Here is a 26,952-nt window from a genome sequence, read left to right on the forward strand (position 1 = left end):
AAGGGGGAGTGTTACAAATCCACTTAATTGTGTGGATGTTTCTCTTAATCTATCCTAACGTAATGTATCCATTTATTATATTAATTAAATATTATAGTAACGTATTGTCAAATGTTGTAAAAGGATGGTTTAAACATCCTATAAAAGGTAGTCTTCACCCTTAGGAAATACACACTTGAAGAGATTTATATTTTCCATCACCACTTGTCTTCCTATATTGTTTAGTATTCTTATATTTTCCTCTTGTTTTACAACAACTCTTCTTTTTTTTAATATTCCAAAATGATTTGATTTTAAACTTTAAATTTGACAACAAAATATTTAATTATAACATTTAATTTTAATAAGATTATAATTTTTTTTAAATCTTTGTTTCATTATACACGCAAAAGGAGATAAGTAGGAGTGTAGGACCAAATCCTACACTTGGAAAAACGAAGGTAGCTAGTTAGTGATATTTATAGGTTCATTTATGCATTACTTATTTAACTTAATTTTTTAACAATACTCTCCAATGACGATGCAAAGACAAAGTCATTAATGCAATTGATTGGTGTGGGGCTGCATTCCTATTTAATCATGTGCCACGCTAATAGCCACAAGTATTTGAATTTCATAACTATAAAGAAATTTATCCATTAATCTTTTATACCAAATTCCTCATTTTCTCTACAATTATTAAACAAATAACTACAATTTATTGCTATAGAGTAATATTTTGTGGCTAACCATAAATTTTTGACAAGCTAAAAAAATTATTTCTGCAATGGTAACATTTTATTAGCTACAATAAATTATATATTTGAAATAAAATAATGTAGGTGAATAAATATTTTTACTTAGAGTTATAAAAATTTATGGCAATAATTAAATGAAATAACCACATCGTTTTTGCTATAATAAAATTTCATAGTTAATTATTCATTTTTTTTCATGAGTTGAAACTTATTATAGTAATAGTAACATTTTAGACACAAAAAATTATTTGAAACAAAATATTGTAGTTAAATAAATAATTTTTCTTTATATTAGAAAATAGTGTAGTTAAATGATGTAGCCACATATAATTTGTTATGATTAAACTTCATAGTTAATTAATAACCTTTTAACTATGAAAAAGGTTATTTAAAATAAAATACTGTAGCTAAATAAATATTTCCATTAAGGGGGTTCGGAAAAAAAAAGGTGTAGTGCCTAAGATTTGATTTTGGAACCTCGAGGTGAGTTTTGAACCCCTCAACAATTAAGTCAACCTCTAATCTTACCTTCAAGAGGTTCAAAATCAATATATAAACATAAAAATTCTTAAAAATATCTTAAATATACAACATAATTTTTTGCCGAGAGAGTTTGGGTGAACCCCTCGGCAACCTCTAGGTCCACCCCTGCAATATAGTTAGCTTAACAATTGTAATCTGCCTCCCTATTTCTCATATTATATTATAGTAATTGAAATAATTTTTATATTTGAATGTACTGCTATTTTTTGAAAGTGAGTTAGAAAATAGACTATAAGTTGTTTTTTAAATTTGAAACGTAAGTTCAAATTTAATTTTAAAATTTTCAAATAAAATATTAATTCTCAAATAAAGTAAAATTTATTTTGAATTTTGAAGAAAATATGAATCATAATTTTTCTCATCAAACAAATAACTTGGAAGTAAAATGAAATGAGCGAAATCACAGTGGAAATGAAATCATCGACATGCATGCATGCAGATTTCAATTTATTACTCCTAAAGACAATATATAACAGCAATGAAAAATACATACACACAGTATAATCCTACTAGTAAAGTCCGAGAACACGCAACCTTGAATAGATGGAAAGACTTTTTTTTTTTTTTTATTCAGACTTCAAACTCAAGAGAAGACACAGACACACATAAAACTCCTAAAGACATGGAGGTGAGTCTATTAACTCAAGAAGTTCCTCATCGCGTTCAAATGCAGACATATGATGTTTCTTCAACATTATCCGCGCCTCAGCGCCTTGTCCATTTTGATAATCCTTGAAGAAGAATATATTCTTAAAAGGACCATTTGGTATACTCACTCTTTCAGGTTTTCCCCATCCGAAATCTACATTGTAATATGGGAATTTACAAAGATTGCTGCAAAAATACACACTACAATTTTCATCCTCAAATGGTATTTTTCCTTTTTTTATGGATTCAACTATTTCTAAGATAAGTTCATTTTGTTCGACTTGATCTTTCTTGTACGCGACCTCAACTTCCTTCCTTAAATTACGAACCAACGTTGGTAACTCAATGTCTTGTTGACAAGACATTTCCAATGGCACTTCGAGGTAGACGAGGTTTCATCATAGTACGTACGTTTAAGTAGTGAACCAACTTTGAAGTAGTTGTAGTACTTGATGCTGCCTTTGTTGCACATTTGAAAAACAACGCGCTAATAACTTCAGCCCGTGTTGGGTTTTCTACTCCTGATTCTACTGCCACCTTCAAATTACGAGCCCAAATGTTATTAGTTAATTTAGTTTAAGTTATATTCATCGTCAATAAATGATTTTTTTTAACCTGATGGTAGTATATAGTATTACCTTAGCTCGAAAGGCATCTAAGGATGAGATGCATAATGATCAACTATACTCTCTGCATGAGATGCATAAGGATGATCAAGTATTTCGGACATGTGACACTTTATTCGCACAGTTGAAAATTCCGCTCCCATATCGTTACAATCAACAATAGCATTGTCTCTCAATTTTCCAGCGTAAGAATAGTAAGAGACTAAAGTTTGTGATAGAGATGTTTGTAGCAAGTGAGCTATATGGGAAAGTTCATGAGAATTATTTGACTCTTCTCTTTCTTCTACTTTAGGGTAAAAAAATGCAAAAGGAATATACATATTACTGAAGGATTGATCCACAAAAGATAACTTGTGAAGTCTAAGTGTAGGAGGGGTGAGAGAAGAAGGTTTAATAAAGGTTTTGTCATAAATTGAGACAAGTGATGGTGATGATAATAATGCAAAAGCCATCTATGCAATGGTAATTAAGCTTGTTGAATTGCCTCTCCATTTCTCCTATATATAGAGAGAGAGACATAATTTACATAATTTTTGACCCGTCCTATATTTTTTTTTTGTTTACTCTGTTTAAAAAGAAAATAAAATAAAAATGAAAAGATTCCTTCATATCCTTTCTCTCCACTCACACTTATCCACATATAAGATACGAGGATTGTTCAGATGATGTCATGGGATTGAGTCCTACATATAACATATACATATGCGCAAAGGAGCACATGAAGAGGAGGGTTGACATTGTTTGTTTTTGGGACGAATTAAAAAAAAGGGTGCCACATAAAATGGAGCCAAAGAGTAACATTTTAACTTTAAAATAATTTATAGTCACACTTGGAAATTATGCAATTAATTATGGACCAATTAATTATGCACACTTGGAAAAACGAAAGGTAGCTAGTTAGTGATATCTAGATAGGTTCATTTACGTACTCTAGTCCTTCCCAATTTATAAGATAATTTGTAATTTCTTTTAGCCTGAATAATAATGGCACTATCCTTTTTATATTAAAAAATTATTTAATTTAATTTTTAAATTTATAATAAAATGATTTACCATCACATAAATATTTTTAAATTATAAATTTAATTTTTTTAAAATTTCATTTCATTTCCATTTTAAATATTACCACATCAATTGGATTGAAGGGGTGCTAATTCTATTTTTTCAATTAACGTAAAAAGAAAATCAATAATTGAACAATTTGTATGGTTAAAAAGGGGACGTACAACGACGATACAAAGACAAAGCTATTGTTGTACTAATGTTTCCAGTTGGGTTGCTACTTGCTAGTGTGGGGCATTCGTCCCAATTTGAGCATGTGCCAATTTATGCTTGATATATGTGAATTTTCTCATATCCATCATTTAATAGATGAGTAGTCTTTTTAATAAGATAAGTCATCTACTGTCTCTTAAAATTGTTCACATAATTTATTTAGATACCTTAACTAGAATTAATATCTATTAAAATTCACACGTAACATATGTTAAAAATCTCTAATTTTTCTAAATGAAGCATTAACAATGGTGGAACTGTTAGAGAAAGAGAAAAAAGGGAGAAGCTTGCAGTGGGGTGGGGTGAGGACTGAGGGGTATATAATTTCTTTCCTATTTTTTTTAGTTTTAGTTTTAAGTCTTTTCCTTTATGATTTTGACTTCTTTATATTTAAAATTCATTTTTATAATTATTTTAAATTAAAATATCACGTGTCTTCATTTGATTTGCTATTTTGTCACATCATATGCATGTGTATTACACGCACTTTCTCTTTTGACCAAGTGTTAGAAAAATGTTCAATAAGTATTTATTTTTTAAGGTTGGAGTGTCTAACAGAAAATAAGATTTGTTGAGGTATCTAAATGAATTATACATACAACTTTAAGGGACTACAAATGATACTGATTTCAGTATCAATTAAGCGAACTAGTTTGGGGTATATAATATAATTATTTAGTGGGGAATGAATGTAAAGGAGTCTGGCACAAAAACGGACACTTTTTGAACCCTAAACACCAAAAGGGACCCTCTCTAAAAACACACACCAAAACAGAGAGTTCGCCCATTTATGAGTCCCCTTTTGATGTTTAGGGTTCAAAAAGTGTCTGTTTTGATGCCGGACACAATATAAAGGAATATATGTTTGTAATTATTTTACTTTTATGAAAATATTTGCTTAGTTTACCCTTAAATTTTGGGATTGAGTAAAACCCAAATTTCAAATCTTGAAGTTCTTGTTATTTTTTGAAAATAATAATAATTTAATTTACTACCATGTCTTGATCCTTCATTTTTATTCCTATTATTTATCATTATTATTTGTTCACCAACGTTTTTAGGTCTATATCCCTATTTGCCTCGTCTCCTTGCAACTAATTCTATGAGTAGCATATAGTATATTTTTGGTTAGTTTTAACATATACGACAACATTATTAATATGCACTACTACAAGAAAATACAACATTATTAATATGCACTACTACAAGAAAATATCAAACAACACAACACGTTATACGAAAATACTACTAATATTATTGGAGCTAATTAGGAAATAAACTCAAGGAGTTCCTTATCGCGTTCAAATGCAGACATATGTTGTTTGTGTAACATTACCCGCGCCTCTACGCCTTGCCCAGTTTTATAATCCATCAAGAAGAATGAATTCTTGAAGGGACCATTTGCTAGAGACACTCTTTCAGGTTTTCCCCATCCAAAATCCACATTATAGAATGGATATCTGCAAAGATTACTGCAGAGATAAACATTACTACAGTTTTCATCCTTATTTTCAAGTAACATTTTTCCTTTTTTCATGATGAGTTCATTTTGTTGGACTTGCTCTTTCTTATATGCAACTTCAACTCCCTTCCTTAGACTATGAACCAATTTTGGCAATTTCATCTCTTGCTCATTATTAGTATCGATTGCTGACGTGGAAAATAAGGACAAGACATTTCCAATAGCTCTACGAGGTAGACGAGGTTTCATCATAGTACGTACATCAAAGAAGTTAACCAACTTTGATGTGCGCATTAAAGTGGTTGTACTTGATGCTGCCTTTGTTGCACACTTGAAAAGAAGTGCGCTTACAACTTCAGCCCGTGTTGGATTTTCTACTCCCGATTCCACTGCTACCTTCAATTCCGAATATCAACTCAAATTATCTCACATAAATTGAAACTAATAAAATATCAAATATCTTTCTCACCCCCTTACCCACTCATTCCTAAAAAAAAAAATGATATTATTTTTTTAAAAAAAATAATCCCACCCCACTCAATCCTCCGCTTCTAATTTATTTTATTTATTTTTTTCATTTTTCTTGTTTTGTGTTAGATGTGTACATATATTTTTAGGAAAATATTTTTTCCTACCTGCGTACCAAATATAACACAAATAAAAAATTTATTTTAAAAAGTCTTGCGGCAAGTAAAAGAATATTTTTCTAATAATATATGTATACCGATTACAAAACGAGAAAAAATTAGAAGCAGAGGTTTGTATGGGGTGGGATAGAATTATTTTTAAAAATAAAATAAAATAATATCTAAATTATTATTTAAGAGATTTTTTAAAAATAAAAAATTAGGGTGGGGGAGTACGGTGAGAGGAAGTGATCGAGTGGGGAAATATTTATATTTTTTTATAAATTTTTTTTTGGGAAATAGTAATACTTTAATCTTTAACTTTAACTAATATTAATAATTTATTTAATTTTTTGTCCATGTGGAGTGTGATGTGTTAATTTTTTTAAAATAAAAGAAAGGGTGTATTACACACCATGATGAGAGTGTAATAAAAGAGACATGTGTGTTTCTCAAACTAATACTAAGTGATAGTTTATGTATAAAACTCACACTCTATAGTTTAGGTATGATTTAGGTATGAAACTAAAAAAAAAAAAAACAATAGTAACATGATGTCCAGAGCCAAAAGTGCTGAGCAATTTATCCGTTTTGGTTAATTAAAAAAAAGAAGTGACCATTTAGGTCGGAGACCATAAAAAAGCAGATAATAATGGACTTGTTGAGTTGGTTGTATGATTAATTACCTTAGCTCGGAGGGCATTTAGCTTGGCAGTAGGAAAAACTAATCTTTTCTGTACGCACTCATTGAGATCGGACACAAATCGTTGATCAACAAGAGGACCATAATTTTGTGCTGAGAAGATAGAATCTCCTACAAATCTAGGAGAAGGATTAATCAGAGTTGTTGTTGCGCGATCACGAGTGAGACTAGCCCAGTCATTAAAGAAATTAAGTACAGAGCAACCATCACCAATCTTATGCGATAAGCATACACTAACTGCTATTCCCCCACAATCAAATTTACTTACTTGCACCACAAGTAAATTGCCACCTTCATAATTATTCGTCCAAGGCAAGTCTTTGGGAAAAACTATACTCTCTGCATTAGGATAATCAAGTATTTCAGACATGTGACACTTTATTCGAGCACTCAAAAACTCAGCTCCCATATCGTTACAATCAATAGTAGCATTGTCTTTCGATTTTCCAGCGTAAGGATAATAAGAGACTAGAGTTTGTGATAGAGATGTTTGTAGCAAATGAGCTATATGGGAAAGTTCATGAGAATTATTTGACTCTTCTCTTTCTTCTACTTTAGGGTAAAAAAATGCAATAGGAATATACAAATTACTGAAGGATTGATCCACAAGAGATAGCTTGTGAAATCTATTTGTAGAAGGGGTGAGAGAGGAAGGTTTGATAAAAGATTTGTCACAAATTGAAACAAGTGATGGTGATGATAATAATGCAAAAGCCATGATTAATTTACCAAGATAATATCATAAGAATATATGGTCAGCTAGTTGATTTACTTCCCCATATTCATGCATAGATGGTCATATATTTATATACACACACAAAAATAAGGAAATAAGGGTTTCGACATGATCAGATTTTTCTTCTTAGCTATTTTCAAATTTAATTTGATTATGCATTAAATCTATTTTTTGGTTAGTTTTTAAAGATGAGTTTTTGTTATTTCAAGTTTTGACATACTTTCAAGTATCTTTTTCCCTTCGTAATGCTTTTGACTCTTTTTTTTCAATGCCAAACATAACTTTAACTTTTAAATATTATTTTTAAAATTTCAACTTCAAAATATGGTGTTTTTCAAATTTTAACAAAATGTATGTCCAAATACCTATGTGCACTTGCCTCGAAATAATTAGAATAGGTAGTGATATGATATTCATGGTATTTCCTTTTAATTTGTCCAAAACAGGACACTTTTTAATTCAAATAAATATAGTTTACCATTAGAATTAATATTTTATTTTTAATGTTACATAAATATTTATAAATAACTAACTGCGCATCCCATATAAATATGCACTAACAAAGAAATGCTAAAAGTTCACCAACAAGTTTTAGGGACATTTACTAAAGAGTGTTAATTGCGAAAATATATTTAGTGTCAATTAAGTTATTGTCGTTGATTAATTCCCACTAAAGATTGGAATACCATTGCCTACACGTTTATATGGGTTCTTCTCCACGACATTATTCTAATATCATATTTAGGGTGCGTTCAATATGTTGGAAAAATGTATTCTAGGAAAATACGTGGGGTTCTTACTTATTTACTTGAGTTTTCCACTTATTTTAGATAAGCATTTCAATTTAATTTGTATTTCTATTGTTCCAAGATTAGAATACCATAGCGTACACGTTTTATCTGGGCTCTTCTCCACGACATTATTTCTGAGCTCAGATTCAGGGTGTTTTCTGAAAGAGAGGAAAATGTTTTCTAGCAAATTACGTGACTTTGTTACTCTTATTTTATTGGGGTTTTTTTTTTTTTTTTTTACTAATTTTAGTTAATATTTCAATTTAATTTGTATTTCTATTGTTTCAAAATTCTTCCACATAGAATACCATTGCCTACACGTTTTATCTGGGCTCTTCTCCACCACATTATTTCTAATCTCATTTTCAGGGTGTGTTCAGTATGAAAGGAAAATGTCTGAATCTGAACGCGATCTTGATTTTAAGAAATAAAAAGATAACTTTTGAAACTTACGATCTGAAATAAGCCATAGATATTGAGACAAGGTGAGTAATTCCTAGCTTATGTAGCTTATCAAAGGTTTTAAAAACTTTTAGTTACTACTCTTTACCAATGTACCAAAACAAACAATATTTGGTAATACAACAAAAGCTAAAATAACTGGTTTGGTAAAAAGCACCTTACTATATAGTAACTCCAGGATGTAAACACAACTTCTCTCAAGTGAGGCTCCAACGAGTGAATGACGTTGCACGCCCTTGCAGTATGAACCATCGCTGTTTTTCTTATTAGAGTTGAAATTTCTCCCATCAATGCTAGACCAAATTCTGCATGAACTAAATGATCTAATTCTTCTTGCTTTTGTCAAATATCAAGAACACAACAAAGGCAGCTAAGATTCCTGCAGCAGTAAACATGAGAAGGTCAGAGCACTGAAGATGGGATCCCGGCTTACATTGTTTGGAGTGTTATTTGCATCTGCTATGAAGAGAAACAGAAAAAACTCTTCTGTTTGACCAAGTTACAAGCAAGCGTAAATGATATGGAGAGGAGGAGGAAATAGAGAAGAGTGCATACCTATGACGAAAAAACTCCATGGTGAAATGATCCCAAGTACGCTTAGAAGTAATAGAGAGAAAACCACCTATTGCATCAGCCAGACGAAAGATATCACAATTTAATAGATGAAAATGCGAGTTCACAGCATGATACAAATATAGCTACTCCATTACTTTTAGCCAAGAGGAGCAGGAATGATTAGAAAGATTTCACAATTTATTCTGTATCATTTCACTTGATCTTAATTAGTAATTAGTAATCATCCAATAACGATACAAAACATTCCTTCTGATATATGGCAAGTAATGGATTCCATCTCCATGGACATGGCCAAACCATCATAGTCGATCTCAAGCAATTTGGGATTGAAAGGTAGTTGATTGATTAATTAATATTTTGATTGAGAAAGTACCACTGCTACTGATTGAATATACATTATTATATGAATTTGAATTCTTGAAACTTCTGAAAGTTATTTCCAAGAGTCGCAAATGCAAGGGTCAAATACAATGTTGTTCTGTAAAATAGATTGGATGGACCACAAGAAAAGGTAAGAAATTTCAAATGATAATTATACTTGGAGTACGTATGTAGTTGAGCAGAAAAGGCATGCCTATTCAATTCATAACCATATGAGTAATGACCATGGCTTTGAATTACCTTCTGAAATGAAATAGTAAGGCGTCTATCACATTTTTGCTCTCACAACAAATGGATTATATGTATTAGTAATTACCAGGAGGAAGAACCGTTTAAAAAGAGATGCAGATGATTTAGGACCATCCTTTCCCGACCCGTGTTCAGCTCTCAGATGTGGATAGGATTCAATGGTCCTCCTTATGCCCTCCTGAAGAAAATAGAGGCACGCCTTACAACTTAAATGAATTATGTAATGAGAATAAAAAACAAAAAGAAATGGCAGAAAATAATAGATTGTAAAAAGATGAGGCCCCACAGAAAAATAGTAGTTTTAATTCGTAGAAGATATAAGGTACAAATATAACCCACACTAATATCATCTTATATGAAATGTTTCATGTAAGATGAAAGTTACATGTACGACATATTTGACAGGAAGATGTGTGTATTCCTGCAGTAATGATGTGGAAATCCAGATGGATGACTATTTTCTCGTATTCAATATCGAAGGCAAATAATACAATTTCGCAGAAAATAGTTTAACATATTTTTATCACATGAAAAGATTCACAAGGTATGGCAATAAGGAAAAGACCATAACAGTACCTAAAAAGGTTGGGAGTATCTGAGATAGACATGGTATGGCTAAACAATTTTTATGAGGAATTATCAGAACCAATTGATTGACTGTAATGGGAAAAACAGGAACCTGAAGTGTGACAATAGGTGCGTATCCTAGTCGATCACTTGCTTTTGAACTACTAAATGTTCTGCTCATAGAGAGAAGTCTGATTCTCGAAGGAGTCAACTGTGGGACCTTCATTCCATAAGGTGCTAACAGCTTATAAGTCAGCTCCACCAAATGTGCAATTGGCATCATAACAGATGCAGGAATCTTAATACTTGGTCTGCATAATACTAAAATCAGGAATCCATACAATTCACAGCAAAAGAAGTGGGATAAAGGGATACGGAAGACAGATGCTATCCACAAGAACATAAGGCAAACAATGATTTTCCATCCAGGACATGCACGGTTTAAAAAGTGGAAATGTTAGCTCCATAACAACAAATCATGCTAAAAACAAACAATTTTTTTTTTGTTTAGTCTAGTAATCCCTCACGCAAGCACCCTGCACAGGAGTCTACTGTGGCCCTATCTTTGCTTCCTCTGTGACTCAGAACCACCAGCTTTATGGTTGGAGGTGTAGGACCCCTTTTTCTTCTCAGAAGAGATGAGGTTTATAAAACATATGTTTTAATGGACAAGTACTGCTCTATATATCATATGTATCTCCAAATACCAACGGTAAAGAATACACAGCCTCAATTGGCTAGGAATCATGTAAGGGTTGGTCTACAGTTACAAACTCTCATTCTCTCTATCATACAAACATTCAGACCCATTAAAATAGCTCTTCTGACAAGCAAACTGAATATTTTTCTCAAGTTTGATTGTCAGCAACAAACCTAAATTGATTAATCATGTTCTGTAGAAACATCTCCATCCATGAAGAAAGGAGAAAAGAAGAAAACATAATGGAAGAACGCTGCTCTTAATCTAAATTTAAGAAACAAAGTTTCCTTGCTCAGGATGAACCAACACGAGGTCCCAAAGTTTTCTAACAGTTAACTTCTTAATTTTTAATTTCAAGAGGGTACTGGATGAATGCAAAACTTTAATGCTATTTTGTTTATGAAATTTCTCACTAGTTCTTCTATGTGACCAAGGATGCTGTTTTCTTCATCTCTTAACTTGAACCTTTCCAGTAATCACATTTTTATTCCAGAATTACAAATAAAGTGATTTAGTAAGTATAGTTTCAGGTATCAGCTAAAAAGAATAACTGTGAGCAAGAAATCTTTTCAGAGTTCAGAACTTAAAATGAGAATACCTGTCATAGCCAAGACCTTCAAGAATAAGTGATACGAACTCCCAAAACTTAATGGACTCCGTGTTCGTGATGAAATAAGCCTGGAAAGATCATTTATTGATCAAAGATTTGTCAAAAAAAAACCCACGTTTAAGAATTGATAAATCTCATAACATGCAGAACCTTTTTTCACAGAGACTCCAGTAGACATAAGAAAACATGTATACTCATAAGCTTAGTGCATATCAATCATTTTGATGTCTAGCTTTATCCCAAATCCCCACCCCTTAAAATATAAGAAACACAGAGAGATGAGAGGGTGGGGAGAAGAAAATTATCCTTTTTTACTAGCAAAAGAAATGGAAAACAAGAGAGGTGTTCCTTTTTCAAATGCTTGCTGAGAGAATAATGACTTCGCACAATGGTGGAGTTCCTTTCCCAGAAAAAGAGAAGGACAACCGACAAGGTGGCTCTTATTTCAGTGTTTTCTGCACAACTATAGGCCCGAATGCAATGGATGCACAAGTGTTACCCCTCCTAGTTATTGACATAATATGGTTTAAGCAACAATTTATTTTGAAACGGTAAAGTAAATTTTATAATCAAAAGGTAAGCAGTAAGCAGTAAGATTGTGCAGACAACTCTACAACAAAGATACAAAGTATGTCAACATTGAACAACTGTTGAAATCTATGAACTAAGATACAAAAATTTTGTTGGTTGGTTGTGCTAAAGGACAATCTTTTTGGTAATTCTATGTAACGTACTAAATAAAGATTGCACTAATTAGTGTTTAGGGTATGGTTTCAAGAGAAGGTGAGAGAAGTCGAAAACAGGGAATCCTTACTTCTAGAGAAAGAAAAGCTAATTTATGGCAACACAACAGTTGGTAATCTTAAATGGTTAGAACCCCTAGAGAATTCAGCTTTTCATGGAATCATCACTAGCTAAAGTTCAGCATCATTTAAGTAAAACTTCATCCAAATAACTCAAGCTTTATTTAGATATTTGATTGTTAAGATAGCTCAAGCTTTATTGCTTCATGGGATCAGGCAATCACTTTTTTCACAAACATATCACAATCATGTAGGATGGATACAAGAAACAGATGAAACTTGAATGGGAACTCAAAAATCTCCATTGCACTGCTTATCCATGCATTGAGGCCACTACTTAAACAATTTGAAGAACAGAAATGCACTTGATATTAAAGCATCTGGACAGGTCAGATCTGTATAGTTGCTGGTATTTATGATTTTCCAAAAAATACAGAATATGGAAAAACAAAGAAACATTACGTTCCCAGCAGCTTTCTCTGCAGCTGCTCCTCCTGATGCTAGAGCTCGTTCCGCACACACATGCGCATGTGCCACATTCTCCACGTAAGTGAAATCATACAGGTTATTTCCATCACCAATAATGAACTGCAAAATTAAGAATTAGAGAAATAAAGCTAAAAGTCAACTGAATACATAGTGCAAGTCTTCTAGGTTAAATTCAATTTGTCCACGAAAAATGCCAATAGTGATCCAATTGTTGTGCCATGGAAGAGAATGTAGAAATCACTAATGAAGTTCCTCAAGATAGGTTTCTAATCAATGGCTTACAAGTACTACAACAGTAAACCTATAGTATTTATGTCTAGTTTCATATCTAAAGGCTTGCATATAATACGAATGTTACACGGACTTGAAAGATGCATGTGCAAACAAAATGAGGCTCTAAACTCACCTTAGATTTTCCAGCCTTTGCAGCTGCGACTAGTGAAGGAACTAGCAACCTATCACCAGGGCCAAAAATACTGCTAGGTCTAATGCAGCATGTCAGCAGCCCTTTAGTACCATTTGACTTCATAACAAGTGCCTCTCCTTCAGCTTTAGTTGCAGAGTAGGAATCATTATGCTGAATTTTTTCAGTAACAAGAGTATGGTTATCATCCAACCTAATATGAGGATAATTTCTCATTCAAATGAAGAACAAAGTAGATAGAGGCACTACCTTCGCAGGATATGGCAGTGATTCATCCCCATCTAGAATTCCAGTAACTCCATCAAACACCACACTGGGAGAGCTGGTGTAAATAAGTCTTTTCACTTTCAGCTCAACGCAAGCATCAATTATATTCTGGGTTCCTTCACGTATATTTATGCAATTGAAAAGAGAGAACTAAAACTTTCATGTACAGACAGACAATAAAGACTGCCTTAACTTTAGGGAGATCATTTTTTTTTCTTGATAATTTTTTTAAGGCTTTCCCATACCTTGCACATTAACTGAATAGTGGAGCTTGTGGTTGTTGATCGATGAATCTGGAGCAGCCATGTGGAAAACAACCTCAGCTCCTTCACAAGCTGCAAATATCAAATAAATAATGTTAAGACACCACAAGTTAATAAAATAGGTTATCTCCTATGTCACATTGACCCAGGCATAAATGTTGACCGATAAGTATCTTGGTACAGGTAGTTAGGGGTACGTGAAGTTATATGTCGAGCGTATCTTGAAAGATATACATGAAATACTTACACCCACATCACATTTATTTAGCACAGATACTTCAGAACAAATGAATACTCCATGTCACATAGTAATCTCAAATACTACACTTAGAAACATGAGTCTAGAAACATTAGCTGGGATGATTTGGCTGTGACATAAAATGGCTATCTCCTATGTCACTTAAGACTCAGGCATGGATACCAGTAAGTAACCAGTACAGATATGGGTACAGGTAAATCAACTTTGTCTGCATCTTGTAAGATTCATGTGAAATACTGATGACCATATCACACTCATTTAACACAAGTACATTGAGGCAAAGGAATACTCCATGTAACATCTCAAATACTAAATTCAGAAAAGATGAATCTTGAAAAAATTTAGCTAGGATAATTCAGCAAAAGTATCTGATACAAGGCTTACTTTATATGGAAACAATTGGAACTAAACACCACCTAATTGATTCCACACTATGGCTAGCACCCAAGGGTGTAACCTAGTGGTCAATGACGTGGGTTGAGAATCTTGATGTTTTAGGTTCAAATCCCGGCAGACACAAAAATGCTAGGTGATTTCTCCCCCTGTGGACACTTGGCAAGTAGTAACTAATATAAAATCATAACACCATATTCAAGAATAAAAAAGTCGTGTCAAAAACAACTAAAGATTCAAGCATGGGTGTCAAAAACAACTAAAGATTCAAGAAAAGATCGTTGAGCACTTGGCAAGTACTAACTAATATAAAACCAAAACACCCCTATTGAAGAATAAAAAAGGTTTTTGGGTGTCAAAAACAACTAAAGATTCAAGAAAAGACCGTTGAACACTTGGCAAGTAATAAAACCAAAACACCCACATTCAAGAATCAAAAAGTTTTGAAAAAAGATTCAAGAAAACAACCTTTGAGGACTTGGGATTTGTTAAGAAGATCCATGGATACATATAGAGCACGGCCAGATTTGAGGGCTTCTCCAAGAATACCCTTTTCCTCATGAGGCTCAAGTTTAATGGTTGGCCCCAAATCAGCAATGCGGACATGATAAATTTCATAGCGGATGAGCATTTCGACCAAATGTCGAGCAGCAAAGCCTCTTCCGCCGGTCACCACACACCATTTCTCTTCACCCATTGCCAGAGATCGAGATTCTTGAAGGCGGATGATCCAAACTAGAATAATTTTACACTTCCCTCTTTCTTTTATCGCTTTGATTTAAAAACATGTGTCAGTTTTATGGTTCTACGCCCACCATCACGTGCACAACTACGCCCTCCCTCTCCATCCCACTTTTTATACACTTGATTAGTACTCTTAATTTATTTGTCAAATACCTTCCGTTTGTTGATACAATTATGTCCTAACAAGTAAATATGTTTGGGACCTTATGAGTAAAATAATAAACTAACTACATTAATCATTATTTTTTAATTTGTGTCAAATCAGAGTTCGAACAATACTATTTATACTTTCAAAAATAATTAATTATAAGGGCAGAATGAGGAAATAATTAATTAATTCTATTTTTATTTTGTGAATTGACAAGTACTCCCTTTATTTATTTATTTTTAATTGTTTAATATTGACTTGATATATTTCTTAAGAATTAAAAAATAGAATGATAATTTTACGATCTCACTTTTTGAGTTTAAAATAATTAAGAAAGGACTATAGTTAATAATAATGATAAATTATAAATTAAGTGATTAATAATTTTTGAACTTTTTAAATTGAACAAATAAAAATTGAAGGAATATTTATTATGGAATTGGCCTCTATATTGTGGGGTTGTTTTGTTGCTGCTTGCTAGTCATGAATTGATTTATTCTTGCATTAAAAGAAGTATAATTAATATCATGTTTGACAGCAACTTATTAGTTGCTATTTATAAAATTCTCTCTCTCTCTCTCTCTCTCTCTATATATATATATATATATATATATAATTATAAAAGAGTTTATAAATTTTTATGGAAGATAAATTAATCTAACAAAAATTAAAATTTATATAATAAATACCTACATAGCGCCAAACCACACCTTAAAATTTGATTTTGAGTTAATTACCCTAAAAGTTACTTCAACTAATAAATTAGATAGGCAAATTACTTTTTAGTTTTGTAATAAAAAGAAGTTACTTTATTTATGTTATTTCAGGTACAAAGATTTTATTTATCCTGTATTTATCATTTCACACACAAAATAATTCACTAAACTTAAGTAATATTTTTGCTGACTTAATCGACATAACACTATTTCACTGATGTTATTTTCTTTTTAATGTATAGTCATATCTCTCTTTTAATGTACATTACCAAATTTTCTAATTTGTAGGTATTATTCTTATTTTTTATTTCCTTTTATAATCATCGTCCTTCTTCATATATAAGATAAACAACAATTATACGTTAACGAAATACATACTTATAGCGTATAGAAAAATTCTTCCAATTTCTTGACATACACTTAATAAGTCATGGTGAGAGCACAATTTTATCCAATACATATATCGCTAGACAAAGATAACATGAAAATATTATAAAATTTCAACAAATTATATAAAAGTTTGAACACATAATAATCTCTATGTATAATGGATCAACAATAAAAACTGAAATATTGATCTAATCAGCTTTAAATTAGGTAGTCATCGCTAACATAAATTCAATATAACAATCAAATTTTTATACACAAACTGATTCGAATACCACAAATAAATATCAATGCTATCCATGTAAAGCCGGCGTTGGATATGGAGGGTCACAGGCTCAATCCTACAATTAGGACTCATCTGTGACTTGTAATTCTCATCATTATTATCCACATAGTATTAATTCTTTACAAATTTTATGTACATTTTTTTTGGAAAACACATAACTAGTAAAGAGGAACTAGAATAGAAATGGGCTTTGTTTTTTGACTATAGATATCTGAATATATATTATCGAATTCTACTATCTTTATTTGGAGGATTTATTTATAAAAACAAACACCAATTTCTATCTTAGGCTATTGCATTTTGGGAAAATATGGAGAATGATAGTGGAGAAAATCCTACAAAGGTTAACAAATATGCATGTGCTTGTGCAATTGTTGCTTCTATGATATCTATCATATTTGGTTATGGTAAGTTTTATTCTTCATTACTTCAAATTATCCTCTCTTTTTTTTTTAAATTTACTGGCTTGATTAATCTAAATTTATATTAGATAGTTCATTAAGGAGCTAAAACATTCCTTGTGATGAAAAAAGTTCTACATTCACATGTTAAGGAATTATCGTGCCAACGGCTTACGATTGTGTAAATATCTTTTAATCGTAACTAGCGTCGTTACTATTAATTACTCTTTCTGTCTCAATTTATGTGACATACTTTTTGTTAGTTCATTTTTTTTTTAAATGTCACATTTCTATAATTGAAAACAATTCTTCTTTAAAAATCTCTTTTTACCATTTAAAATGGTCAATGGGTGTTTTAGACCACCGATTTAAAGTCATTTTTATCCCTCAAACTTTGTGTCAAGTCAAATTGTGCCACATAAATGGGGAACGATGGGAGAAAATACAATAGTCGATAAGAAAAGAAAAAGTATAGTGTGAATATCTTCTAACAATAATTTTATGTTTTTTATTTACTTTGTCAGATACTGGTGTGATGAGTGGAGCTATGATATATGTGAAAAAAGAATTCCAAATAAATGATGCCAAAACAGAAATATTAGCAGGGATTTTAAATTTATGTGCTTTAGTTGGGTCACTTTGTGCTGGAAGAACATCTGATAAAATTGGAAGACGTAACACTATAATGGTAGCTTCAGTAATTTTCATGATTGGATCAATTTTAATGGGATATGGTCCATCTTATATAGCATTATTAGTTGGAAGATGTATTGCTGGTGTTGGTGTTGGATTTGCACTTATGATAGCACCTATTTATTCAGCAGAAGTTTCATCACCATCATCACGTGGATTTTTAACATCTCTACCAGAAATCGGAATAAGTATTGGTATTTTACTTGGTTATTTATCAAATTACATTTTTTCGCGATTATACCTTGAACTTGGTTGGAGAATAATGTTAGGAATTGCAGCAATTCCTTCACTTTTCTTGGCGATTGGCATTCTTAAAATGCCAGAGTCTCCTAGATGGCTTATTATGCAAGGCCGTGTAGGAGAAGCCAAGAAAATATTGTACAAAGTTTCTAACTCCCCTCAAGAAGCTGAAATTCGCCTCAGGGATATTAAAGAGGCTGTAGGAATCGATGAGAATTGTAACGATGACATTGTTAAGGTTCCTGAATCAGCACAAACACATGGGGTTTGGAAAGAATTGTTGTTAAAACCAACTCCATCACTAAGATGGATTTTAATAGCTGGTGTTGGAATTCATTTCTTTGAACATGCAACTGGTATTGAAGCTGTTATATTGTATAGTCACAAGATTTTCGCAAAAGCAGGGGTACATGACACTAGGAAGCAAATACTAGCCACAGTTGGAGTTGGACTAACAAAATTTACATTTATAGTGCTATCTACTTTCTTGATTGACAGAGTTGGGAGAAGAAAATTGTTGTTAACAAGTTTAAGTGGCATGGTAGTGACATTAGCTGGACTTGGTTTTTTCTTGACAATTGCAGAGAATTCTGGTGGGACACTCATTTGGGCTTTGGTACTTAGTATAGTTACAACTTATGCAGTTGTGATGTTTTTCAATATTGGTCTTGGTCCAGTTACTTGGGTTTATAGTACTGAGATATTTCCTCTAAGGTATAGGGCATTGGGTGCTGGTATTGGTGTTGCTGTTAACAGGTTGATGAATGCTACTGTTTCTATGAGTTTTCTGTCCATTTCTGAAGCAATTACAACTGGAGGTGCTTTTTTCATGTTTGCTGGAGTCTCTTTGGTGGCTTTGATTTTCTTCTATTTCATGTGCCCTGAGACAAAAGGAAAGTCTTTGGAAGAAATGGAATCTGTTTTCACTAAAGGCAAATCCTCAGAAAATTTCAACAAATAGACATTTGAGAGCATGCAGGAGTTGACACTTTGTATATATTTCTGTATCTGTAAATAGTAATATTTAACATTATTATGATAAGAAAATATCTGATTATGTCCAAAGGAACAGTTTTCCATTTTTGTGAGAGGTCATGATTAATGAGTAAACATAAGCTTTATGTATAGACATTCATGAAATCACATAAGTTAAACATATATCCAAGACCTTAAAAATGATAAGCATACCTTCTACTTGCACTTATTCCTTCCATTCTGAATAATCATCATACCTTCTGCTTTGGTATAATCACCACTACATAACCATAATCCTCAGGGCTTTAGAGGACTAAATAGTTTACTAGTGGGAACTTGGTGGGAGGGAAGGAAATGATGTTTAAAATGGATAGCTACAAGATGAAAAGATCTCACCTTCTTCTCCTACCCTCCCACTGTAGTTGCATCAAGTTAAAAAAGAGGAAGATGGAGGGTATGTTATCTGTTCTTTTCTTTGTCAGGCAACAGAGGCACAAACATGTCAAATGCAGTAAAGTACCATGACACCAACAAATGATGAAGTAATCCAAAACAAAATTCAAACTGGAAAGCATTTGACATACATATGCATGCAGTTGTAATAAGACACAAATCCACCACTTTAGTTTTAGTACAACATGTCACACATGGTGTAGAGAGAGTTCAATGATGTCATATGCTAGATCAAAAGACATTCTTCGACTATTCTTCTGCTGTAGGTTGAGTCAGTCCGGCACTCACCAACATTTTGTTCAGAGTTTCGGGAGAGCATGCTTGATACTTGACTTTCCCATTAGAGAGAAATACCTCAGCAAGTTCAAGTTTCTCTGAAGTGAGGCTAGTGCTGTCCATTGTCTTACCAAGCACTTTAAGAGCAAGTTGAACGGCCTCTTCCCTTGTGATATCATCCTTGTAATCCTGCTTAAGAATTGATTGAGCCGCCTGGTTGTTTGCTCCAATTGCTGCGGCTTTCCAACCACCGTAATTTCCACTTGGGTCACTCATGTAAAGTTGGAAGCCATAGTTTTTATCCCAACCTGCAAAGAGAAATGAAACACCAAAAGGGCGAAGCCCGCCAAACTGTGTGTAACCTTGCTTGGTGTCACATAGTGACTGAACAAGTTGCTCAACTGGCATGGGTTCTTGATAAGCAAACGTATAGCGCTGAGCCTGAACCCTGGCCGTGTTGATCAGTATGTTGGCATCAGACATAATTCCAGCTACAGCGCATGCCACATGATCATCGATCTTGTACATCTTCTCACTTGAAGTTGAGGTCTGAAGCAGCTTAGATGTTACTTTCTTTTCACCTACTAACACCACCCCATCCTTGGACAAGATGCCTATAGCACTACCTGCATTTCCAATAGCCTCCATTGCGTACTCAACCTGGTAGAGACGACCTTCTGGGGAGAAGATTGTTGTACGGCTATCATACCTTCGTGACATTTTGTCTTAACTGCGGTATACCTGAATAAATTTCCATAACTCGAGCTTGTTAGATAAAAATTTCAAAGAACATGAAACATGGTTCATTCTCATTTATTTTACCCTTCCCATGAATAAGTCTAACTAACAAGCATGTAAGTGAACACAAAAGAGAGAAAGATGCAAAACTGAGTCAAAATAATATATAAGTCACCATACGAGTTGAAGTTGAAAATTGTCACTACTTACAACCTCAGGGACTTTCCACCTGTATGGATAAACTTATGGACATTTGAAGTGTGTGTACAGTGATACTGGTAATAAGAGGTTTTATAGATGAGCTTGCACTAAACAAATGCATGAATAAAGAAGGTGCAACTCCTCAATTGTATCTAGCATTGCATCTACATCATGTAATAGAACCAGGTTTCACCAAAAAGCTAGCAAATAAATACATTTGTGTTTAAGGCTAAGTATATTTCTTCTTTTGCCTTAAAAATTCTACTAAATCTTTCAAGCCAACTGTCCACCAAATGACCTGAGAAATAGTATTCCAAGTCTTTTGGGATTTCTTTTTGAGACCCTCGCTGTTTCAACTATGCAGCTGATCAATCTGGAGCTTGGCATAGTCCAATATATGCCAAGTAGTGCAAAACACATAGCCCAAAAATGAATTGGAGCTAACACTTAATAACGTCATTTAATGAAATTCCTTATCTCATAAAAAAATGCTTCTGTGTGCTAACTGCTAACCCTTCCCCGTGCTTCTCGAAACAAACTAAAAGGGGCAGTTTAGCATTCCAAATTTAAGGGTAATTTGGCATGTGAGTTATATTTAGAGAGAAGAAATTTTAACAGAAAAAAAAAACTTGAACATGCAATTAGCTAAATAAGGAGCAGCAACAAAGATTGCCAGAAGATAACAAGTATAAAAATCATTAGTAAAAGCTGAGTTTTCTTTTCTATTTTTCTTCTAACTTGAGGTCAGTGTTAGTCAATCTATATCATCTGCTATAGATTTAGAAAATAACAAGTCTGTTCTTTCCTTTTTATTTGGATAGGTATCGAACTGTTCATTTCTTAGTGGTACCAACCAAAGCAGCTGGTTTACCACTTTCACTTCCATAACGATGGGAACTCAAGACAGAATGGGCAGCTAAAAGAGCTAATGACAGATTAAACAATGACGATTAGGAGGATTATTTTCATCAAGTCCAGCACCTTTTGAGATCCAACAAGGCAAGGAACCTTCTGAAAATACTGTCCAGTTTGTCGAAAAGGGAATCATTAGCAAGGCCATTGTGGGCAACAAGCTCACAATGCAAGTTGCAGATGAAAGAGACTATCCAAGTCAGGGAAAATACGACTGGGGACATAACAGAAATTATGGTGCAACTTCTAAGGATTTGAATCAAAAAGAAGAAGAAAAATTATTGCATATGAAGTTCCAGAAGGAAATGTGAAAAACTTGGGGGGGAAATTGTTTGTGGGGAAGAGCTCTACTTCGAGTGATTGCAGACTCATGAATTTGGTAGGTTTTGGTAGCCAAAGCAAAGAAGACAAATCACTTTGTCGTAAATCTTTCTTGAAACGCTAAGATGTGGCTTGCCTACTAGAGTAAGATAAATACAATTGCCAGACTGAAGGCTAGTACCACCAGTCTCAACTTCAGTTCTTGCAATTGAAACCAAAAGATTTCAAGAGTTGCTCAATTGTATACTAATTGGATACAGAATACAGTTCGCACTTGGTACAAAGACGGAGATAACTTCTCAAGAAATCAAATCAGGAGTAACGTGATCCAAGGTTTAATATATCCTAGATTTCAATTAAGAAAAGATCAAAAATTTACCAGAGATTGGTGATGGGTTGCTCCAAGATTTTTTTTTTGTAAAATGTGAACGAGGATAATAAAAAGGACCAATTGTAAGAAGGGATTTAAGGCAGCTAAGGCAAACGCTTAGCTGTCAGGATCAGAAATCTTCTAATATTAGGTATCTGTAGACTAAGGCTAAAGTTTGGTACATTTACACTTTCACTCCTTATATTCCAATTCTAATACTTCGGCAGGGGACTCCCTTATTGGCACAAGACCTTGAGAATTGTTCAAAAAGAAGAGATAAAGAAAGGAACTATAAAATCAAGAGTTAACAAAGCCAAGTGGGTATAGTATTAAAACTCAGCAAACACTGCAGCAATCTTACAACATAGACTAAACATGCCTTTGACTGCTAAGGAACTACTGTTTACTACAAGGGGAAGAATCAATGTACACAAACACTAACTAGATCTCTCTCCTTTTTAACACTTGAATCTTCAACTGAGGTCGGTACAGTTATTCAATATAGTATACATGAATTCCACACTCAAAACCATCCTAGAGAGACTTCAATGGACATTCCAAATGAAGAAATTTTTACAAATTGGTCATTTCATTCAAAACCCTCCTATAACTTTGTGTGGTGCTGTGATTTATCTTTTCAAATACACACCAAAAAAGATCATGGCATAACTATCTAAATCAGGTCATACGACAAAACGGGTTGCTCACATGGTAATCACCCTCCACCCTCAACCCAAAGGTTGGAGTTTGAGTCACCAAAGGAGCAAAAAGGTGCGAGAGCTCCTGGGCAGGGGTTAAAAAAATCAGGTCATACACCCCTTAAAGTTTTCTTAAACATCCCTAGTCGTATTCTACAACTTGTACTCATAAACACCAGATATCCAACCAAACTTCCCTAACTAGTGACACCCAAAAGCCAAATTGTCCCCATTGCACATCTTAATGAAATTTGTCTCTCTTTTTTTCTAATTAAAACAATTCTTTACAACCAGAGCTGCTATAGAAATGAACTTATCGCGCTACTGGTAAAATATTTGTCGTCAATTATCAATATTTACTTGCAAGGTATAAATTAAACTTACTATCAATTATACTCCTTCTCATGTAAACCCTCTTTCTACTTTCACAAAAAGTCCAAAATTATCCATACATTTTCTTTAAAATATAACCCAAGAAGTTCAACTAATTTAGTTATCAATAGAATAACACAAACCCATCACTGAGTTCAATTAAAAAAAACATTACAAAAATCAAGAAAATACCAAGAAATTGGGGAAAGGGAGAGGGTTTATATCGATCAAAGCATCGGTGTAAGGAAAAAAAAATTCGCCATTTGAAGAGATAGAAAGATACCTGAGATGTGAGATCTAAAGAGAAGCGCAATGAAAAGAGTCGAGAGGTTTTTTCCTCTTTATGTAGACGAAGAGTGAAGCTAGTCTTTTTGCGCAAGTTTTTTATACGGGTCGGGTCGGGTAGGCCGGAATTGCGTCTGGTAGCCAGTTTCATCCTAGTAGTACTATTTAAGTTATATTCATTTAATATATAGCCAGCACTGTCAAAATTAGAGTTTGTTTGGACATGATTTGAAATTAGATTGATTTGACGTTGAAATTTTATTTGTATTCAAACTTTCTTGAGGATCAAAAAAGAATCAGCTTGAAGTAGTTCGATTTATAACGAGGGCATCACATAATTTCAAGAATTTGAGTTTGGGGAAGTTATCATATATCACATCCCAAATTTCATCCTCAAGAATTGGTATCCTTGAAGCCCTTGATATAAGCTGTTAGAACAGAGAATAATTGTAGTATAAGACATTCAAAATATAACTTATTTTTCTTAGAGATACGTCAAAACATTTCTTGAAGATGATTGGAGTTTTCTTATGTTAAAATGGAAGAATAAATAATAATTCTATTTTTCAAGATTTAGCTAAGTCACAGAACAAACAACAATTAAGAACGTTGTTCCTTTATTCTTGAATTGTACACGTGTTACTCCACTAATTTCCACTACCTTCCAAACCCATTTCCTACTTCTTCCAATGCTAACAATGGAAGAGAAACTAATGTTTCGCCTTCCACGGCTCTGAGCAAAATAGAAGAAAAAGGTTGGTGCTCAAGATTTAATCGATCAATAACAACTCCAGCATTCATCTTTACTTGGTAGTCACAGGTTTGATATTTTATTTTTCTTTGCCTCTTTGGCGTCTAAAATTTTCTCCAATAAGTCATGTGCATGTGCTAATTTTGATGTCATGCTGCTGGATCTGAGTAAATACAACTATAATGAGTAGAATTTTCAAAAGAAAATGTTAGGATAGAAATTTTCAGATTTGTTGATTTTAATAAAGGGGAACCGTTTCTGCAAATATCTCATTCAATTAATCTGCCGAATCATGAATCAAAGGGAGATGAGCTACTTTCTTGGAAAAAATTCTTTTTGTCGTAAAACTAGCAGGTTCTTAACAGTATTGATTCTCAAAAAAAAAAATTGCAAGATCTTAAGATTGCAATTTTATAAGGCTCCCTTTTAAGTTTACCATAGGAAAATAACTCAACTTAATCTCATTTGGGGCTTTCTAGATGTAAAATCTTAAATTAGTTTTACATTACTTATTTGATTTTTATTTTTACTGCTAATAAAAGATCAATATAGAAAATATGCAAAAATTAGTCAAAAACACAATTTATGTGATACAGCTCAATGAAATAACTTCAATTAGGACACTAAATCAAGAGGGAAAACATCCATAATAAATCAAGTCCGACTTTTGTGTTTTCACCAAGCTATTAAGGATCTAACTTTCAAAAACTAACGATTATATTATTTTTACTTCTCAAAAAATAGAATGATTTAAGGATGTTATTTTGTTTTCTGTTTGTACTAGCATGTTATTCACCTTCAAGTTTAGAGGTCGTCTTTCCTGTGTGCATCACTTATTCAATGGAATTTCCTTCGAACTTTTAAGGAATATAATAGTCCATTGATTATGGACAATACTTAAAAGAGATTGAAATGGTAATTATAAAGTTCTATGTAAACAAAGTTCAACCACGACACAGCTCATTTACTTTGTTCTTTTTTTAATTTATTTGTATCATTTTAGGAGTTTGACTAAATAAGAGAAGTACCCATAACATAGCTTCAGAATCGGAAGCTAACCCAACCTTATTACTTGCTTATAAGGTTGATATAAAGCTTAAATTAAGGGTAACAAAGGTGGTAGCTGCTAACTTACTACATAGTTACGATGGTAGACTCATGAGCCTATCAATAATGTTTAATGAAGTTAACTGGTAATTGATTTGTAACTAATACATCATTAATACGAGTACATATTGAGGAATATGTTGTTGTAAAGCTACTATTGATTGTATGAAATAGTTTTAAAAACATACTGCTTTAATTTTTATTTGGTTAATAAGTTTATTCTTGGATTATCTAGGGAATGTCAAGAATTTGAGTAGAGAGGGCCATGACTTCTGAAGTTGCAATGTCTAGATATACACTCTCAAAGTTGGAATGCTTACTTATTAGTCGAGGATAAATTTCAGTGTTTGTTTATATATTATGCTTTATTATCATTGTTGTTACTCTTTAAACTATTATAGTTCATACTGAAGTAAGTACACAATGTAGAGAATAGGAAGGAAGTTAATTGCTAGGAGTGCAATGGGATGATGGGAGGAATGAAAGAGACTGAAGAAATGTTAGATTTTGCACCAAAGCATTACATACGTAGCAATGGACTACATGAATACAATATTGGAACACCTTCTGAAATCCAATGTGAAGTATAGTTTTGTGCGAGACATGGGCAAAAAAATGAACTCTATTTAATCTCAAAACTATTTTCGATTCTTCTGCATGGCAGAAGTAAGGCTTAATTTCACTATTGAATAAACACGTGTGCTACACGTGTCCTTCTACATCTTTACTTTTCAATTATTTTCCTATGGTTCTTTCACCAATCTATCACTATGTTTTCCCCCATATAGAAACTTAGAATGGAAAAGAGAGCCAACGCAAAGTCACCATACTCTCTCCTTTCAATAGCCTGAAATTTGACTCTTAAACTTCTTCTGAGTGAGTTCTTTCTACCTTCTTCTTCCTCTGCTCGATTGATATGGACAAACATCGAAATAAGAAATACAAAGAGCCAATAAATTGGCTCGATTCTACCGAACATGAAGGGCGAATTACCTATTTCACCAAAACAGATGCGATAAATTTTGATTCGAATGTATACTATTTCCATGTACATCTTTCAAAACTTTTAGTTGAGGATCTACTTGATTCTTCATTCAATCAGTTATTCAAAGTTTTATGTGTGGTTTCATTTTGTAGCTTTCATCCTGGCTCAATACAAGGGTTTTTAATTGCTATTAAATAGGTCTATACATTTCTTTTATGCAGAACGCAAATTTTCCTAAAAATCTCAAATAAATTTTCATTGTTTACTCTGCAGATGTCTGATTTTGTTGCTATTTTATAGCTT

At 32.9% G+C, this 26,952-nt stretch overlaps 5 protein-coding genes and 1 long non-coding RNA gene across 6 annotated transcripts; 2 read left to right on the forward strand and 4 right to left on the reverse strand.

The window, feature by feature from the left end:
- Window positions 1-1,807: 1,807 nt before the first annotated feature.
- Window positions 1,808-3,006, reverse strand: LOC102580360 (deacetylvindoline O-acetyltransferase-like). The gene is given in 4 exon segments (XM_015303315.1): window positions 1,808-2,282; window positions 2,284-2,465; window positions 2,567-2,583; window positions 2,706-3,006. Coding segments are annotated over 4 exon segments (888 nt in total). The 3' UTR covers window positions 1,808-1,894.
- A 2,090-nt stretch (window positions 3,007-5,096) lies between these two features.
- On the reverse strand, window positions 5,097-7,338 carry LOC102597931 (acylsugar acyltransferase 3-like). Its single transcript, XM_006363121.1, has 2 exons — window positions 6,604-7,338; window positions 5,097-5,687 (listed from the first exon to the last, which is right to left on the reverse strand). The coding sequence occupies exons 1-2, from the start codon at window positions 7,336-7,338 to the stop codon at window positions 5,097-5,099; spliced, it is 1,326 nt and encodes a 441-aa protein (XP_006363183.1).
- Window positions 7,339-8,596: 1,258 nt separating this feature from the next.
- Window positions 8,597-15,374, reverse strand: LOC102598251 (3beta-hydroxysteroid-dehydrogenase/decarboxylase isoform 1). The gene is made up of 10 exons (XM_006363122.2): window positions 15,059-15,374; window positions 13,921-14,010; window positions 13,658-13,791; window positions 13,391-13,561; window positions 12,958-13,083; window positions 11,681-11,760; window positions 10,495-10,693; window positions 9,883-9,993; window positions 9,165-9,231; window positions 8,597-8,988 (listed from the first exon to the last, which is right to left on the reverse strand). Exons 1-10 carry the CDS (start codon window positions 15,285-15,287, stop codon window positions 8,933-8,935), a joined length of 1,263 nt encoding a protein of 420 aa, XP_006363184.1. The 5' UTR covers window positions 15,288-15,374; the 3' UTR covers window positions 8,597-8,932.
- Window positions 15,375-17,137: 1,763 nt separating this feature from the next.
- Window positions 17,138-19,623, forward strand: LOC102598590 (probable polyol transporter 6). Its single transcript, XM_006363123.2, has 2 exons — window positions 17,138-17,278; window positions 17,797-19,623. The coding sequence occupies exons 1-2, from the start codon at window positions 17,182-17,184 to the stop codon at window positions 19,164-19,166; spliced, it is 1,467 nt and encodes a 488-aa protein (XP_006363185.1). The 5' UTR covers window positions 17,138-17,181; the 3' UTR covers window positions 19,167-19,623.
- Window positions 19,624-19,718: 95 nt separating this feature from the next.
- Window positions 19,719-23,841, reverse strand: LOC102577646 (proteasome-like protein alpha subunit). The gene is given in 2 exon segments (NM_001288511.1): window positions 19,719-20,650; window positions 23,805-23,841. A coding segment is annotated over 1 exon segment (747 nt). The 5' UTR covers window positions 20,630-20,650; window positions 23,805-23,841; the 3' UTR covers window positions 19,719-19,882.
- Window positions 23,842-24,451: 610 nt separating this feature from the next.
- LOC107058036 (uncharacterized) lies at window positions 24,452-26,429 on the forward strand. Its single transcript, XR_001471730.1, has 2 exons — window positions 24,452-24,626; window positions 25,900-26,429. It is a non-coding gene; the product is annotated as an uncharacterized lncRNA (long non-coding RNA).
- Window positions 26,430-26,952: the final 523 nt, after the last annotated feature.

This window comes from Solanum tuberosum, unplaced genomic scaffold (genome assembly GCF_000226075.1).
Source record: "Solanum tuberosum cultivar DM 1-3 516 R44 unplaced genomic scaffold, SolTub_3.0 scf00415, whole genome shotgun sequence".
Lineage (NCBI taxonomy): Eukaryota > Viridiplantae > Streptophyta > Magnoliopsida > Solanales > Solanaceae > Solanum > Solanum tuberosum.